General features: G+C 47.6%; 1 protein-coding gene across 1 annotated transcript in view; it reads left to right on the top strand.

Annotated features, from left to right (window-relative positions):
• LOC106812276 overlaps positions 1-18,484 on the top strand; it is a 19,673-nt gene extending 1,189 nt beyond the window's left edge. Inside the window, exons 2-5 of the mRNA XM_014816108.1 lie at positions 1,254-1,459; positions 2,783-2,906; positions 4,216-4,547; positions 17,856-18,484. Of these exons, the coding sequence (XP_014671594.1) occupies positions 1,293-1,459; positions 2,783-2,906; positions 4,216-4,547; positions 17,856-17,973 (741 nt within the window). The 5' untranslated portion in view covers positions 1,254-1,292 and the 3' untranslated portion in view covers positions 17,974-18,484. The remainder of the gene's footprint in view (positions 1-1,253; positions 1,460-2,782; positions 2,907-4,215; positions 4,548-17,855) is intronic.
• Positions 18,485-19,230: the final 746 nt, after the last annotated feature.

The following is a 19,230-nucleotide window of genomic DNA, read 5'->3' as shown; positions in this document are numbered from 1 at the left end:
GCAACCAGCTACATTAAATGAAGTGGCTTAACCGAGATATTCAGCCTTAGTACACGGAGGAGTCGCTCAGTGAAACGAACAGGCAACCAGCTACATTAAATGAAGTGGCTTAACCGAGATATTCAGCCTTAGTACACGGAGGAGTCGCAAAGTGGAACGAGCAAGCAAGATATGTAGAGTCAGCTCCGCGTATATACAGCCGTGACTGCGTGCGTGTTTGTCAGTCGCTGTAGCGTCGTCTATTGTGTGGTAATCTAGCTCTGGACTTGACACCGAAGACGGCCGCTAACGTGTGCCCGATTGCGTTCCACTCCCCCACGCGCGCACCGAGCACAGATGACTTCTCAACACACTCTTTGCTGCCATTCAAGTCGTTGGTCGCTCGACTTGTTTCGGAGATAAGTCGTTTCGCTGGAAGCGTGCATCGCACGCCCTTTGTGCAACACCGCAAGTCACCTGCTGACATATACTCAGCAGTCAGCAAAGAGTAAGCCAGCATATAGTCAGCAGTTAGCAAAGAGTAGGCAGCATATAGGCAGCAGTTAGCAAAGAGTAGGCAGCATATAGGCAGCAGTTAGCAAAGAGTCAATCAGCAGTTAGTAGTTAGCAAAAAATCAATCAGCAGTTAGTTAATATTAGCAATTAAGCTGTTAGTCAGCAAGCTGGTATTGCCAGTGAGAGCTGAATACGTGATGGCATCGCGAGCATGAGACGTTACGCGAGGTGTGCGGGAGTCGTATCTGCTCGCATGTGAATGAATGCCGCTGCTACTGCGTGCTCTACAGCGTCATGGAGACAGCGTCAGCGGCGGCATCGGACACGCCGGCTATTGTGTGTGTGTGTGTGTGTGTGTGTGTGTGTGTGTGTGTGTGTGTGTGTGTGTGTGTGTGTGTGTGTGTGTGTGTGTGTGTGGAGCGTGTGGTGTGAAACATTTGTCAACGTTTTAGCGATCCGTAGAAGAAGCCGGTGTTTGATTTAAAGTTCATATTAAAATTGTGCTTTATTTTGCGTTGGAATTATACAAAAAGAGGTTCTGTGTTTACCACCCCAGCCTAGCAGCGTGTCCCTACATTTTGTACTTTCTTGTGAGTGGTCCCGGCCACCTAAATCCCTCACCTTAACAATTGATAGCCATTGGTAACCATAGTAACACAGCTTCGGGTAAATCAGGCAGCATAATCCCGTAGTAACATTTTATAACCTTATACTTCATGTTCTTTTCACCGTCTGCTCATTTGTTTCCAACGCCGCAGACGAACTCTGCACCAGGTAGCGCCTCGTAGACCCGAAACATGTGCTGCGGCTGCTGCAAACTGCTGGGACAAATCTGGAAGCACACGCCGTGCTGCATCAAGTGTCTGCTGCAATTTGGCGGCTGCGTTCTGCTGATCAGCATCGTCAGCGTCATCGTCGGCGCCGTGCTGTTGGCCTTGTATGACTCCGAGGACGAGTCGCAGAGGTATTTACTGCCGTAGACCCGTCATCACGGAGTCACTGACGAAATATGAGCGTTTCATGTGCTGACGCATTATTGCAACAGCGCTTACGTTAATTACAATGTATCGGATAACTCGATGTCGATGGTCGGTCGTCGATGGTACGTTTGTAGGAATCGTAATCCTTTGTTTCTCGCCAATCTGAATATTAATCTTTTCCAACTGCGTGCCGAGTATTTCTCTCTCGCCGCGTTACTTTTTTACTGTTATATCTGTTCTCTTTTGCTTTTATGAGGCCGCTCTAATGTTTCGTTCTCATCGCTTTTATTTCCATCTTTCGCCTACTCCACAAGCCGTCATCTTTTATAGCGTCAATGAGTTGCCTCTTTATGACACGTGAAGTTAGATTAGACAGCGTCCATGTAATTCTAATAATAAGGCGGAGTTATGAAAAACTAGTTAGACCCCATATGTCGTTCATTACTAGCTATTCGTTGCTATGTTACGTCATCAAGTGCTAATAATAAAGTACTATTAGCTCTTGACGTCATCTATTTTCGCGAAAGCTCTGGAACTGTTATGTATTTGATGTTGAGTACCCAGAATACACTAGAATATCTGCAAGTGTCTTATTGATCCGATAATCGATAATGGAGAGTGTTTCAGTAGCCACGAGGAGTTGGTGTACCGTTTTGTGTAGTCGTCTTAAATAAACATGTAAATCAGAAGAACACGCCTTTGTTCAAGAATATAGCAGGAACTAACGCTGTGGAGCTATACACCCTGCGGTGCCTACCCAGGTGCTCTGTTTAATTAAAGAACCTTCTAGAGTCAGTCTTACCTAGCGAAACACTCGTACACAAGTGCGCCATTACATGCCGTAGGGACTACACAGCCCCCCTTGTTTAAATAAAACTCGCTCTAGAGTTAGCCTAACCCAGTGAAACTACACCCCGTAGTCACTACCCAGGATTCCGGTTCAACTAAAACCTTTCTAGATTTAACCCAACCTAGTGGAAACACCTTGTAAACACCACTACACACTCAGTAGTGCCTACATGCATGGGCCATCCTGTACAAATAATACCCACTAATATCACACCGCGGGAAAAATTATTTTACTTTTTTTATCTTTCCATTTAATTTTGTAATTCCTAATGTCCCTTATGTGTCATTGTGTTTATATATATATCGATGGTAGTCAGTCTAACGTAATAGAACTTCAGCCTCACAGTTGCCGAGGATTCCGTCTTCGATATATAGTCCCTTAGGCGTTGAAGATTAATATTTACGAGGTTAGTGGCTATGCAGGGCCCTTGTCAAACGTTGTGTCCTTCTATGTTCAGGTCGCTTATGATCGCGGGAGCGGTGATGGTCAGTATCGGCTGTCTGCTCATCCTCCTCAGTATCGCTGGCTTAGTCGTCATGTACCGAAAGATGGAGGAACTTAGGAAGAAGCGCCGGGGACAGGTGCGTGGTGCGTTGGATAGACTTGGTTGAAAGACGAAGAGGACGAAGGGGGAGATGAAGATGAAGAAGAAGATGAAGGAGAAGGAGGAGGAGGAGGGGGAGGAGGAGAAGTGGGAGGAGGAGAAGGAGGAGGAGGAGAAGAACGGGGGAGGAAGAATAAACATGAAGGTCAATCATCTGCATGTACGTTATACCGTAATGCGACCTGTGAAGAAATCTTCACGATAACTAGATTTTTACGATAACTAAACGAGTTTTACTGTGCCAATTATTTCAGACGGGTTTCTACAGATGTCTCTCAGAATCGATACGGCAGAATTTACCACTGCGTATGGTTTATCTCGCGAGAAACAGGACCAACCACCTGTTCGCACGTTTATTAACGTTGTTTTGCCGCACGGTCGGGCGCAAGTTGCAACTGCTACCTCGGTTTATAGTTTTGCTATTGCAAATTTTTATACGTGCTTCTTTTCATTAAGCATTCCTTGTATTGTACGTCCAATGTGCTTTTTATCAAGTATATTCACAAAGAGAAAGCGTTTTGTATTGATATAATTTCTCGATCATATAATTTACACTGTAGATACAAAGCCCCACCACAAACAAAATCATTTCATAAGGACTAACCGAGTTTGCCTTTTTTTCTGATTTCTCAATAAGAATTTTTCAATAAACTTAATTTTATCGCATTATGAAACATGTTAGAGATATTTCACTATATCGTCTATCTCTGGTGTCATGTGCTATATCGATGTCAATACTTCTACTTTTCAATACTTACTTAGTTTTTCTTTTTACTTTCATACGTTTACTTATGTACTTTATTTACGATTAATACTTGAAAAATATAAATATATCTATGATATATTGACGTTTGACAGGGTTATTTTGACATTTAAAATTAAGCCGGGGAATTTTTAAAGAGTCATTTACTCTTGCTTTTAAATGCGTTTTTATTTTGTTTATCTCTCGTGTCATGCGCTATACTGATATTGTGTTTTTCTCGTTCTTACCATGTATTACCATGTGGAAGTAGCAAAAATTTATTATATAATACCAAACAATGATACCAAATATTTTATCTACTATAACATACACACAGGGTGTGAAGATATTGAGACCAATATACATATAGCCAGTCATTTACGCAAGCTGCCCAGCTGTCTGTGCTACGGTATGTTTCATACGATACGTGCAACTATCGCACCTTTATTTACATGCGCCATGCATATACGTTACTCAACTACACATGAGTGCTTTATTCACTGCAATTCCTAAATGCAAAATAAAAACTTTTGTTTTCTTGTAGGCGAATGGTACGTATGTAATGCCACCGATAAAGCTCGTGCCGGGTTCGTATCCCGTACAGCCACAAGCGTTGCCGCCGCAAGAAACGGCGGAAGCTCAAGCCGTAACCACGGATTTAATCTATCCGCCACCTACGCTATACGTCACCGATAAACCGATACCACCCGCACCAAAATACCGAAACCAGGCACCAGCGCCACCTACCGGTACCGGCGAGCATAATTCAGGTTATGAGGCCGGTGTCACAGCGTCGGTACCTGTGATGGCGGATACGATGGACGACGAGCAGGTTGGAGAGGCCAGTAGCGTTGCAGCGCAACATACCTATACAAGGTAGTAGTGGCAATCTAGAAATAGTAATTACACACAAACACACATGCACACACACACGCGCGCGCACGCACACACACACACGCACGCACGCACGCACGCACGCACACACACACACACACCTACACACACACACACACACACACACACACACACACACGTGACACATGCACACACGCGCGTTCTCATGCACAGACGCGCGCGTGCCTTCATGCACACATACACGCGTGCTCTCATGCACACATACACGCGTGCGGTCTCATGCACAGACACGGGCGTGCCTCATATGCACCATACACGCGCGTGTAGTGGTACCTGGGAAAACCACGCCATGTAACCGTATTTGTAACTGTAACGCCAAGGACAATATACTATTATTTAATTGTGCTCTGTACTGTATAATTTTGTCGTAGCAAAGTACGCATCCATGATGTTAGTGTACGTTAGTTAGATCATCTTGGTATATATCGCTCTTGGTTATTTTTTTACAGCCGGTTACGACAACTGTGACATTTGAACACGAAGACGAAGGCGCCCGCCCCATCTACGAACTTGAAAAGCCACGATAGTTTGAGGATTCCACCTACAAGATTGTATAGCAACGAGCTGTGATGTAAATAGAACTGTGATCGCATTTACACACACAACGAATCGCTGGAAAGGCGTAATTATATAGTGCTAGATATCCAGATCTTATCGGAAATTATATAAGTTTTGTGATATTTTCTTTATTTTGTAATTCATTTGCGTAGTTATAAGCCTTGTTCCGCCTGTACGATAGCGCTGTGGAACTAAGATGAGATTGAGAGTCGAGTCGACGAAGCACGAGCTGCAGTGCCGTAGCTAGGATTTTTCAGCGCGGGGGGGGGGGGCACTGGCGTGGGGGGGCTTTACATTTCGTGGGGGGGGGCACAAATATATAATCTTTTCTTTGTATTATACTGTTCTAACGGCATTGTTTTTAATTCAATTTTATTTTCAGTGGGGGGGGCACCTGGGGGGCACAGAAAATGTGTGGGGGGGCACGTCCCCAGGCCCCCCCGTAGCTACGCCCTGACAGAGCGTACGGGGATGACGTTGTGGTTCGCTGTTTGCTGTCATTGTGTTTTGTTTCTACGTGTGTGTCGCGTTGTTAATATGCCTAACAGTTATTTCCAATCCTATGATTTATTATAGCATATATATACCAACCAATTTGGTTGGTATATATATCTATGTGATTATGTAACTAAAGTATAACTAAAGCTTCTCGTCAAGTCGTTTGACTCGTGAGTTTGTCCCTGGCCCTGAAAGCCATGTACCTGGGAAAGAGAATCCTTATGGATGATACACAAGTGTTCAAATTTGTAAGATTATTATATTAAATTATTATATGACAGATAAAGCCAAATAGTTTTAGGTATGGATATCTTCTAATAGCCTCAGATAAGCGGGTCAGAAATCAAGCGCTGGCAAGCCAGCTTTAAACAGCAGGCGAGCCATCACCCACACCGCATCCCAGGACTTTCCATCTGGCAGTGGTCGTGCATGACGTGTTTTTTGGAAGAGTGATCGTCGGGTGATATCAGGATTAGTTGCAATATAGTTTCATGAAATAATCTCTACTAACAAATATAAATGACTACGTATCTCATCGATCTGGTAAAATAATTGCTATACGCTATATAAATAGTTTCTTGGTAGAGTGCTGTGTACTACAAAAACTATAGCTGGGTTTAGCAAAAACTACCGGCAGCCATTTCGTTTTAGAATTTTCCCGCCGAAAACTTACACTGCCTCTTTGTTTACACTTGGACCAGAAGTCCAGCTTGCCAAATTCAGCACAGTTGTGAGTGTTATATATTCGCTATATTACCACTAACACAGCCTACTATCTCCGTCTTGCGTGTGTACTGGGGCGGCTGCCGGGACGAAGTCTAGTACTAGTACTACTACTAAGTATAGTATTACTCAGTAAATTAATTTTAGTAATTACTTTCGTTGGCGTTTATCTGCCCACATGAAGCTACAAAGTTGAAACACCTATAACTAAACAATCTTAACGCACAGTCAAAAGCCTACCGCGACCGCACAATTTTATAAGGCTCTGTACCGTTCTTCAACTACGAGGATACGAAATCCCAGCTCCAAGGACAGCCATCTTGTTGCTTACATTTAGAACTGTTCCCGGATATGAATTATCTACCGAGATTCTGAATGGTAACCCTCCTCACGCTCGGCCGACGATAAAGTAATTCATTAGTCGTTGTTTCTCACCTACGGCCCTGCTTATACATTGCTTAATATATTTAAAACTCCAATCCTACTGCCTAACCTATTTGTTCCAGCCGGCAAGCTAGAAGTCTGCTTCTCGTCCTCCCAGCTACGAGTCAGCAACGTTTGAAAGCCTGGGTTATCACAACTCCATCATCAGTCAAACACCTATCGCCTGCAGTCTGTGTTTCAAGGAAACACTCTCGCGGGCGCTACCCCTTTCAGAGGAAGTTTAATCCTAAACACACTTGAGCGCTGCCGTTTTAATTGTAGGCACTTCTTTGGGTAGGCGAGGCCGGACGTTGAATTAAACACCCAGCGACCACAAGAACGTTTTCAATATTCCCTTCGCGGTACTGCGACGCGCGCAGTCACTTGGTCGCCCAGCGTGCGATTTTGCCTGTGATGATTGGATATTTGGTAGCCACACAAACGTGGTTAAGTTACTGCTCATCGCCACGATACGTGCTTGGAGAAATCGACGTTTCTGTGGATTGTGGCCAAGTTGCCGAACAATCAAAATGTCGCAATCATTTACATTTTCATTTGCTATGAACTTGAGCCTATAACACCGCCTTCAGTGTTCTTGGATCTGCACGCGAGCAAACATTTCTGTGGGCTTCAGCAGATCTTGTTTCAACCCAATCTGTGACTTAGTTCGCCCACGATCGAGGCACCCTCCAGTCCATTGTACGCCTAGATCGAGAGACCGGCCAAATAGTACTTCTAATGATGATCCCCTCTTAGAGATACCCTTACGTGAAAAGTGCAACAACTGGAACTCATGGTAGTTCCATTGCGAGCAGTAGATTAAAAGCAAAAAGAAGTCCCCAGTTTGCTGTCGCCAGTTGTTGATTACGGTCCAACCAGATTGCTATCTTGGGTGTGATCAAAACGCAACAGCACAATTCACACGGCCAGAAAATTCCACCAGATATAAGGTGTACAGAAAAAAAACAGTACACTCCACGGAGGCCGGGTCTTATCGCAATGGAAGCTCCTGCTTTGTGAGTGAACACCTTACAGAAGCGATTCAGACCCCGAAATCATTTTGCGGGTTGTCAAAGTAACTCCTTGAAGAGCTAAGTCCCTTGTCATAGGCAGCTTTTACACGCACCAGATGTAAACGCCGACGCAGTTGAAGAACTGCAACACCTCTCTAAACCAAACTGCCTGCCAGATGCCAGGTTTAAAACCATTCACTATGAGGCGGTGATGTTCAAGCAACTGGCGACATCGACTGGCATACAAACTCTGTGGAATCTGAGCTCGCAAGCCCGGAGTTATGCCCGAAATACTTGATATCAAGACCAGCAGGCATTCGCTCGGCACAACTACAGTTTTGAACCAACGAGATAAAACAGAGATTCTTGATCTTTCTTTACAAATAACCCGTCCTTGGGAAAAAACAGTCAGAACTTGCCCAACATGGGTCGGAGACCACCACTGAATGGTTTATCACCAGACTGCCGACATTAAAACCCTGTCGTGAAAAACCAAGCAACGATCAATACCGCAGTACCATCAAGGCAGACTGGGACAAAGTTAGAGCAGCAAGCGGCAAAACTGGCAGCAGGCGTTTCTGCGAGGCCCGACCTGCTTCCACCAACGTTGCGTCAATGCAAACTTGCGACGCAAATTCAAGCGGACGGTATGCTTAGCATAAGTTAGAATTTCATCCCACACAATGCTGATAAAAAGGGAACATAGCTACCATGGTGTGAATGGAGCAATTCAGAAAGCGATCCAAGAAAAGCAACGTCTCTTTCACAAAATACATCAAAACCGCAGTGCGGCACAACACACCTCCGGTAAAAACACAACGAACTCGTTCGGAAATTAATAAACAATCACTCGGTATATCTCGCACCAAATCCTCAATCTCCGTCTCAAAAGAGAATAGCCCAAGAACATTTTGGAAGATAGCATTACATCTTCAAAAAGCAGACAATATTTGGAATATTAACGCTCTTCGGCAGTATCGTCTGCAAAAACTGTAATGCAGATTTTGATCTCAAAGTTCAATCTCCTGAACGATCAGTTCAAGTCTGTGTTCACGCCAAGAAAACACCAGTAACATCCTGGCAACATTCAAGTAGTGTGCAACCGAAACCATGCTATTGGCGAATATCACCATAGACTGAAACTGGCGTAAAAACGCTTTCTCAGCACGAATCAACCCAACACAGGCCGTGTCGTCCGGATGCCATCCGCAAGCCGCATTCTGAAAAAAAACAGCTCACGAGCCATAGCACCATATTGAGTGCGATTTTCCATCCCTTGATGATGCGCGCAACTACCTCCGATGGAAAAATGCTTTCGTTACTCCAGTATATACAAGAAAGGAAGACAGCAGCATGTGCAAAAACTACGCGTCCAGTTGTCTCTTACATGTGTTCTGCAGTAAACTTCTGGAAACATGCTAATTTATCGTCATATACTGGTCAACACTTGGAAACCCACAACATCTGACCAACGCTTTCAACACGGCTTTCAACGAGACATTCCTGTTGAAACCGCTGCTACTGATACGCGCGCAGCAATGACCTCCTAGCACAACCATGATAACAAGACACAGATTGCTATACCGTTCTGCGACTTCACCAAGGCATGCGACACGAGTGCCCCTCAGAGCCGTTGCTGAAGAAGCTAAGGGCCACTACGCATGCAGAAACAAGCATACTCAATATGGATCCAGGAAATTCTACTGCTCATTGATCAGCAACAAAGTCGCGTGGAATGGGAACACTCCCGATTGTGTTTCAGATGCGAGCTCGGGTGTTTCCCACAGGGAGACTGTCCTTGGCCTTTACTGTTCCTTCTTAACACATCAATGATCTACCGCCACTGTAACCAGCAAAGTGCGATTGTGTCGCCGCACCGATTGTCTGCCTATATAGGCTGATGAACTCATCAAGCGATCAGCACATGCTGCCAGCAAGGCTGTGTCCAATCCTTAACATCCTCGGGCCGAGACCCTGGACGGATGGCGATTAAACGCCCCAGAAGTGTTACTCCTGCCGTGCAACACGGAAAAAAGACGCTAGTGCGTATCTGCGGTCTACGAAATACGATGGAAAATTTCTGCCAGGAGGTTGAGTCACTCTGTATCTCCGGCCGTACTTCTCCTCGAACACCTGAGTCGGAGCAAATATATCAATAGTTTATGTTGCGAAAGCCACAGCACCCTTGGCTTCGTCAAAAAGAATTTGAAATACGCGCCAAAAACGCTGAAACCACAGCCATAGCCAAATCTCTCATTCGTTCTAAGCCTAGAGTATGCTGCACAGTCCTGGACCACCACATTTTAAAAAAGACAGAAAAATTGAAGAGATCCAACGCCGCGCAGCTACATTCGTCTGCAACATTATGGGCAGAACCGAACAGCGCGTAACTGCATGGTACAATCTCACTTAATTGGCCGAATCTCCACTACGCGTAAAGAGAAGCGACTCAACCTTGCTCAACAAAATTCTCTCTGAAGTACTGCGATCGGCCCAAAGTGCCAGTACATCAGGATGGGTCATCGCGCACAAGGAGGCCAAAACCGACAACACAATCGCGAGGCATTAGAACCTCGAACAGAGGAATTCAAAGAACTCATTCTTTCCACGGGCCATACGCTGGACTAGAATGCCTGCACACAGACCGTAATCGACCCATTCTGTCGGGTTTGCGCCGGGAGCGTCACCTAATTTCACCATGCCCCACCGCCTGCGGTCATATACGCGTAGGTACGCGGTCGATCGCCAGCTACACAATCAAAGATCAGAAATCAGAGACCCCTCCCGTCGTCTTCACGTCGTAATTCTCCTGTGTTGTAGCTGCAGTCTTCCCGGTATTTTTCTCACTGAACTCTATGAACCTCATGTCGCCGTCACTGTGGCTCTCGATAAACACGCGCGCGCTTAATGTGCGGCGCGCGCATGCGTACGCGTAAACCGGCTTCCCCCCTCTCTCTCCTCTCTCTCTCTCGCTCTCGCGCGCTCGTCTCTCTCTCTCGCTCTCTTTTCTCTCTCTCTCTCGCTCCCAGCTCTCTGTCTCTCGCGACTCTCTCTTTCTCGCTCGCTCTCTGTCTTCACTTCTCGTCTGCTCTGTCTCTCTGCTCTCTCGTCTCTCTCTCTTCTTCATCTCGTTTTCTTTTCTCACCTGGAGACATAGCTCTAGTCTATACTAGCCCGCTACTAAGTTGGTCCCGCAGCGATCCGTAATAAGAAGATCTATAGCCATTGCGGCAACTGCACGCGGCCTATAGTGTACTAGAGCTAGCCTGTAGACACACCCCGTGTTTATCCGAGCGCCGGGCTTGTTACTACGCTCATAGGCGTCTATGTCGCCCCAGGGTACTGGCGGGAAACGTACCCTCGGTTACGTCGTCCGGTATACTCGGAACGTACCCTGGTCACTTATTTGATATGGTTAGGGTTAGGATTTAGGTTAGGGTTAAGGGTTCATAGTGCATTAGGACTCATAGTGGAGTAGGCAAGGTACGTCGCGGCATTATTAGATAGTACCATGGTACGTACTCGGCATATACCGGGATCGTACCAGGGTACCTTCTGCAGTACCCGGGGGACATAGAGCCCTCTCAGCGTTACTAACCATGTGCTACTGGCTAGCTCTAGTACTTAGCCCGCATGCATTACTGCCGCAGGCGGTGGTCGGATTCTGGCCGTAGTGGCCGCTAGCGTAGCGGGCTAGCCTTACTGGCCTGAACGACCAAGCAGGGATAGGCGCAACACTGTGCGGTCCTTCGTCTTATACACGTGTAATTTTTAACGCCGCGCCGGGCTGTAGACGGCTTTCCTCCGGTCCGCTGATTTCGGTCCGTATTCCAGGGAGAGAGAGAGAAAGAGAGAGAAGGAGAGATGCATAGAGAGCATGGAGAGAGAGAGAGACGAGAGACGAGAGAGACGGAAGAGAAGAGAGAGAGAGAGAGAGAGAGTGGGCGCGGACAGACAGGCAGACCGAGGAGGCGAGAGAGAGAGGGAGGCAAGAGAGCGAAGAAAGAGAGAAAGTGCGTGCGTGAGCGCGAAAGACGACGCGGCAAAGAGCCTACATTAGCCGAGGCACGAGAAAGCCGAGAGAGAGAGAGAGTGAGGGCAGAGAGAGAGCGGAGAGCAGAGAGAGAGAGAGAGAGAGCGCGCTCAAGAGCGACAGAGCGAGCGAGCGACCGAGAGAAAGAGAGGGAGACCGCGAGCGAGCGAGCGAGCGAGCGCGAGAGAAGAGAGTGAGCGAGCGAGAGAGGGGCTCAACATTCGCGGGGTTAGCGCGCTCAGTAGTGCATGCACTTGTTCCGCGTCTCTCATGTGTGCGTGTGTGTGTACGCGTCTCTGTGTGGAGGTGCATGCCAGCGATCAGGGGTCAGCGCATATTGTTCGTATCTGGACTACCTGAAAGTACATACCAGGAGTTCATACGCTCCTCCTGCTCGCATGTTAATCATGCTCGCGATCGTGGTAGATGCGTGCGTGAGTGCGTGCGTGCGCGTGTGTGTGCGTATACGTAGCCACGCAAGATTCTAAATTTTCTCCATCTCTTCTCTCGGTCGCCCAGACACCACTATTGGGTCGGCAATAAACACACGCATCGTGAGCACATGAGCACTCATACGTCGAGACCGTCGAGGTATATACGTCAATATTTACGGGCATACGTCGAGGTACCACTGCTGTCGGCCGCGCCCACAAGTTTCACAGTACTATCAGTCAGTGCAAAGTAAACTAACTTAACCGAGATATTCACCCTTAGTACACACGAGGAGTCGCCCTCAGTGGAACGACAGGCAACCAAGCTACATCTAAATTGAAGTGGCTTAACGCGAGATATTGAGCTAGACACGGAAGAGTCGGCTCAGTAGAACGAGCAAGCAAGATATGTAGAAGTCAGCCTCGCGCATAATATACAGCGTGGCCTGCGTGCGTGGTTTGTCAGTCGCCGTAGCCGCGTCATATTGTGATGGTAATCGAGCTCCGCGACTTGCACCGAAAGACGGCCGCTAACGTCGTGGCCGAATACGTTCCACTCCCCCATGCGCGCACGCGAGGCACAGATGACTTCTCACACAACTCTTGCTGGCCATTACAAGTCCGTTGATCGCTCGACTTGTTTCGGAGATAGTCGTTTTCGCTGGAAGCGTGCATCGCACGCCCTTGTGCACCGCACCGCAAGTCACCTGCCTGAGCATATACTCAGCAGTCAGCAAAGAGGTAAGCGCAGCCTATAGTCAGCAGTTACAGCAAAGAGTAGGCAGCAATATAGTCCAGCAGTTAGCAGGCAAGAGTCAATCAGCAGCTAGTAGTTAGCAAAAGAGATCAATCACGCAGTTAGTTAATATTAGCCAAGAGAGCTGAAGTAGTATTGCCAGTGTGAGCCTGAATACCGTGATGGCCATCGCGCAGCATGACACGTTATCGCGAGGTGTGTGGGAGTCGTATCTGCTCGCATGTAATGAATGCGCCTGCTACTGCGTGCTTCTACAGCGTGCATGGAGATTTTTTTAGCGTCAGCGGCGCATCGGACACGTCGGCTATGAGCGCTGATGGCGATGGCTGCAAGGAGCCGACCCCGGTAAGTGCCATCTATGAAATTACAGGGCAAACCAACACACAGACACACGCACACCGCACACACACACACACACCACACACACACACACACACACACCCACACGCACTGCACACGCACACACACACACACACACACACAACACGCACACACACACACACACACGCACACGCACACACACACACACACACACCATATATATATATATTCATATATACGAGCGGATTTCCCTTCCAGCAACCCCGCCCCCCCGCCACTCTCACCCCGAACCTGGGCGCAAAGCTCAGTAAAGTCAACTTGGGTTTGCAACAAACGTTTCACGGCATACCAGGCCCTCGGTGTTGCCACTTGGGATATGGGTTTAGCAAGAGCTCTCCACTCTATATCTAAGTTAATCGCCCCACCAAACCAACGAAGCAGCTTAATAGCGGTTAATTAATACGTATATAAATTTATTAAGTATATGAACTACATATATTTTATATGCTATGATATTGATACATGATGGCCCCGACGTTGTTCGCATGTTGTGTTGCCATACAACACACATCATGCCCGCTCGCTGTTTCGAACTATCTTTTACTGCCCCGGATTATCTTGAGGCGGCGCGAACAGTTTTTTAGGCCGCCGAGATTGATCCGTTTTATATATTTGGTAACGGGAAATACCGAAACAAATATTTTCCTGATAGGGATTAGAAGGTCAACGGAGCGCAATAAAGCCGATATCTGGCGATTTTTAATTGAACCGGACCACTTTGAATTTGCTCTTGTTTTTACTTTGGCAGAACTGGGAATGCACCCCACTTGCTTAATTTCCTGTCTACCTTCACTCTGCACCTCTCAGAGACCCGAGAAATGTCGTCACGCGTTTCTCGCATGGATGAGGAGGCGGCGGGTGTGTACGTTGTGTGTGTACGTAGTCCGTGTATTCCGACCCGAGTTATAATCAGGGCGCGGCCGGCGAATAACCGCCGTATATATAGTCTCGGGGCTAACAACGAACGAAGACGGAAAGCCATATATTGTTGACACAGCGAGGCAACTAACCCAGCCCAGCATTGACACATACACATATCCATAATTCGGAATCAAACGAAAATCCATAGTTCACCGAAGGTTCATGATTGCTCTATTATAGAGTATATTCAATACAACTAGATTGCAAAGTATACCACAACCACACTCGGCACACATACATACACCATACACACAGCACACACACACAAACACACAACACACACATACACACACGCAACACAGTACATACACATACACACACATACAACAGCATACACACATTCACACGACACATACACACGCAATACACCACACACACATTACACACACATACACACACATACACACACACACACACACGCGCACACAGAACACACCAGCACACACACACACACACACATACACACGACATTACAAACAAAAATACACACCCACACACTGACACACCACACACACACACACACACCACACACACACACACACACATACTCACACGTATGAACACACACATACATACATACACACGGCCACACATACACACACACTACACACACACACACACACACACACACACACACACACACACACACACACACACACACACACACACACACACACACACACACACACACACACACACACACACACACACACAGCAGCGGTATAGTATGTAGCAGTAGCATAATAACAAATGACACGCCATATTTGCTGTTTCAGAACGAGGCTGCTATGGAACCAATGGCGATCAATCTCGCACACGCATTTCGTCTGCAAACTGGCGACAAGTCGGCTTTCGTTGGACCCTACCTGCCCGCCGCTGCCGTTGCCATGCTGCCGTTAGTCAGCGGCGGCGAGTGGCAGACGATGGACGTGCGTCTTCATAATAACGCACGCAGCCTCGTCGACGACATCTACTCCAGCGCCATCTGCGTCGGCGGCAGCGAGCTGCCTCTCGGCTCGTTTCTGCTCGGAGCCGACGAGCGGAACCTCGAGCGCCTGCAGACGATCCTCGGCGTGTCGCTGACGACCAATCAGCAGCTCGGCTACGCGCTCGTGACAGCGAGGAAACACGCGACGCCAGGCGGCGCCAGCGACGCCGACTCGGCGAGTCTGAAGAGCGACGTGTCGGAGGACAACGCCGACGTGACGTCATCGGATGGTCGCACGGACTCGAGCACGAGCATCAACGCCGACGTCGATACCGTCGGAAGTCTGTTCGTCGGCGACGGTCGGCGCGGCGACGACGCGCTGCCGACGACGTCTCCCGGTCGTCTGCTCGCTGGGCAGCAGCGACGACTCGTTGGTCTGCTCGGTCAGTCCAACATCGACGCACTGAAATCCGTAAGCATGTTCTCCCTGCGTGACGTCATTGACAGAACGAAGCAGCGTGCCGCCGACGTCGTCGTCGCCAAGGACGACTCGTTCCTGCAGGCGACCGCCGCACATGCCGATGACCCGGGCATAGTCGTCGTCGCCGACGGCGGCGCGCGCGAGACGACGACCGCTGAACTGTTCTATAGTTTACCGTGCGACCTACAAGTGGCGCTGCGGAGGCTCGACTTGCTGCCTCCGTGGCGGGGCGAGATGACGCTGGGCGACGCGCTCGCGCACGCCGACGTCATCAACACACACGGCACGCACGTGATGCACGCTGCGCGCTTCGGCGACGTCATCTTTCAGGTGTTCACCTTCGATCCGGAAGCATTCGCACAGATCCGTGAAATCGGATCCGACCTGAGCGTCGACAAGTTCATCATGTTCTCGATCCCAAATCTTGCAGAAGGCTTCGGCTTCGTGCGGGAATACGGGAGGCTGCTGAGCGTCGCCAACGCTCGACAGCTCGCTACCGACGTAGCAGCCGGCAAGTGGAATGATGCGACCATTTCACAGGTCGATAGCATCCTCACTCCCGTCATCGAGGGAAAGAGTCTGCGCAAGTTTCTCGCAAAGTACCGCCAGGCGGCGCTGGTCCGCGCCTCGTACGTGCCGATGGGCGCGTTTGTGAGCGGCGCGCAGGGCGGCTGCTGGGACGTCGTCTGCAGCGTCTATCTCGCCCACTCGCTGCCACCTCGACTCGTCGACTTCTCCCGCGTTAACTTTGCCACGCTTCCGTTTCCGGTGCAGCTACTCTGCGAGACAGCAGCGCTTCCGGTGACGACGCGGTCGGCACGTACTGGCGTGCACGCCGAGTATCTTGTGCTCGGTGATTTTGCAGCAGACGACGGAGTGGCGTCACGTGACGATGAACTGTCACGCGATCAGGACGTCGTCGATGAGCTGATTATCTTCGCGTGCGTTGTCGAAGTGTCCGGTCTCCAAGCTGCGCCTGTCCTGCCCGGTAAAAAGATAACGATAGTGTGTAATTACATTACGGGCTCGACCGATGGTGGCGTCGTACCGCATATTCGCCTCGCCGATGCGACATTGGCAAACTTTCGGCTGCACTGTCCGAACAAGCTAGGCCTGTTCGCCGTGGTCGATAAAAACGACGCGAAAGTGTTTATCAGCGGCGAGGTCGAGCTGTCGACGGTGGCGCCAGCTAGCGCATTAATAACCGAACCATCGGCGCATCGCAACATCGAACCGACGTTACTCGGTGACGTGACGGCTCAACATATCAAGTGGTACCTGCCAAAGGTGGCGCTGCTGTACTATCATGGTAGCGAGGATAGCTTCCGCCTCGCTCAGCGCACTACACAGTGGCTATCCTCGATTGTTGGAGAACACAGAAAACCGTGCGCCGAGGACAGAAAAGCTGTTGACAGCAGTAAAACATACGACAGGGGAATGACAACCAACAACGATAGTACAGATGACAGCAGTATGGCAGACGACAAGGGAATGACAACCAACAACGATTGTACAGATAGCAGTAAAACAGACGACAAGGAAATGACAACCAACAACGATAGTACCGGAAAAAATTGCAAAATAGAAGACGGGGGACTCCCACGCAACAACGGAAGAACGGACGGTAACGGTATAACAGACGCCGACGGCAAATCCGAAGAAGACGATAACAGTAATATAAACAACAACAAAAAAACAAATAATATTGAAATAGCAGACGGCAATGAAACGTCAGACGACAATGTTGAAATATACAAGAACGGAAAAGCAGAAGATGATAACGGTAACAGAAACAACAACAACAACAACAACAACAAAACAGATGATGGGAAAATAGCAGACGACAGAGGAATTTCAGACGACACCAATTCATGCACACATACACGCGTGCTCTCATGCACAGACACGGGCGTGCTCATATGCACATACACGCGCGTGTAGGTGGTACCTGGAAAACCACGCATGTAACCGTATTTGTAACTGTAACGCCAAGGACAATATACTATTAATTTAATTGTGCTCTGTACTGTATAATTTTTCGTAGCAAAGTATGCATCCATGATGTTAGTGTTAGTTAGTTAGATCATCTTGGTTATATATCGCTCTTGGTTATTTTTTACAGCGGTTACGACAATGTGACATTTGAACACGAAGACGAAGGCGCCGCGCCATCTAGCGAACTTGAAAAGCACGATAGTTTTAAGGATCCACCTACAAGATTGTATAGAACGGAGCTGTGATGCAAATAGAACTGTGATCGCATTTACACACACAAAATCGCTGGAAAGTCGTAATTATATAGTGCTAGATATCCAGATTCTTATCGGAAATTAATATAGTTTTGTGATATTTTCTTTATTTTGTAATTCATTTGCGTAGTTATAAGCCTGTGTTCCGCTGTACGATAGCGCTGTGGGACAAGGATGAGATTGAGAGTCGAGTGCGACGACGCACAGAGCGTACGGGGATGACGTTGTGTTGTTGTGCTATCATTGTGTTTTGTTTGACGTGTGTGTCGCGTTGTTATATGCCTAACAGTTATTTCCAATATATGATTTATCATAGATATATATACCAACCAATTGGTTGGTATATATATCTATGGATTTATGTAACTATAAAGTATAACTAAAGCTCTCGTCAAGTCGTTTGACTCGTGAGTTTGTCCCTGGCCCTGAACCATGTACCTGGGAAAGAGAATCCCATGGGATGATCACAAGTTTCAAATTTGTAAGATTATTATATTAAATTATTATATGACAGATAAACCAAATAGTTTTGGTATGGATATTTCTAATAGCCTCAGATAAGCGGTCAGAATAAGCGCTGGCAGCCAGGTTAAACACAGGCGAGCCCATACACACACGCATCCCAGACTTTCCATCTGGCAGTGGTCGTGGCATGACGTGTTTTTGGAAGAGTGATGTCGGGTGATATCAGGATTAGTTGAAATAGTTTCATGAAATAACTCTCTACTAACAAATATAAATGACTACGTATCTCATCGATTGGTAAAATAATTGCTATAGCTAATAAATAGTTCCTTGTAGAGTGCTGTGTACTACAAAACTATAGCTGGGTTTACAAAACTACCGGCAGCCATTTCGTATTTAGAATTTTCTCGCCGGAACTTACACTTGCTCTTTGTTTACACTTGGACCAGAGTCCAGCTTCCAAATTCAGCACAGTGTGAGTGTTATATATTCGCTATAACCACTAACACAGCCTACTATCTCGTCTCTTGCGTGTTACCGGGGCGGCTGCCGGGACGAAGTCTAGTACTAGTACTACTACTAAGTATAGTATTACTCAGTAAATTAATTTAGTAATTACTTCGTTGTGGCGTCTATCTGCACATAAGTACAAAGTTGAAACACCTATAACTAAACAATCTTAACCACAGTCAAGGCCTACCGGACGCTCATTTTATAAGCTCTGTACCGTTCTTCAACTATGAGATACGAAATCCCAGCTCCAAGGACAGCCATCTTGTTTGC

This window comes from Priapulus caudatus, unplaced genomic scaffold, assembly GCF_000485595.1.
Source record: "Priapulus caudatus unplaced genomic scaffold, Priapulus_caudatus-5.0.1 Scaffold629, whole genome shotgun sequence".
Lineage (NCBI taxonomy): Eukaryota > Metazoa > Priapulida > Priapulimorpha > Priapulimorphida > Priapulidae > Priapulus > Priapulus caudatus.
The sequence above is the reverse complement of the archived record's forward strand: the minus strand, read 5'-3'. Positions and strand labels throughout refer to the sequence as shown.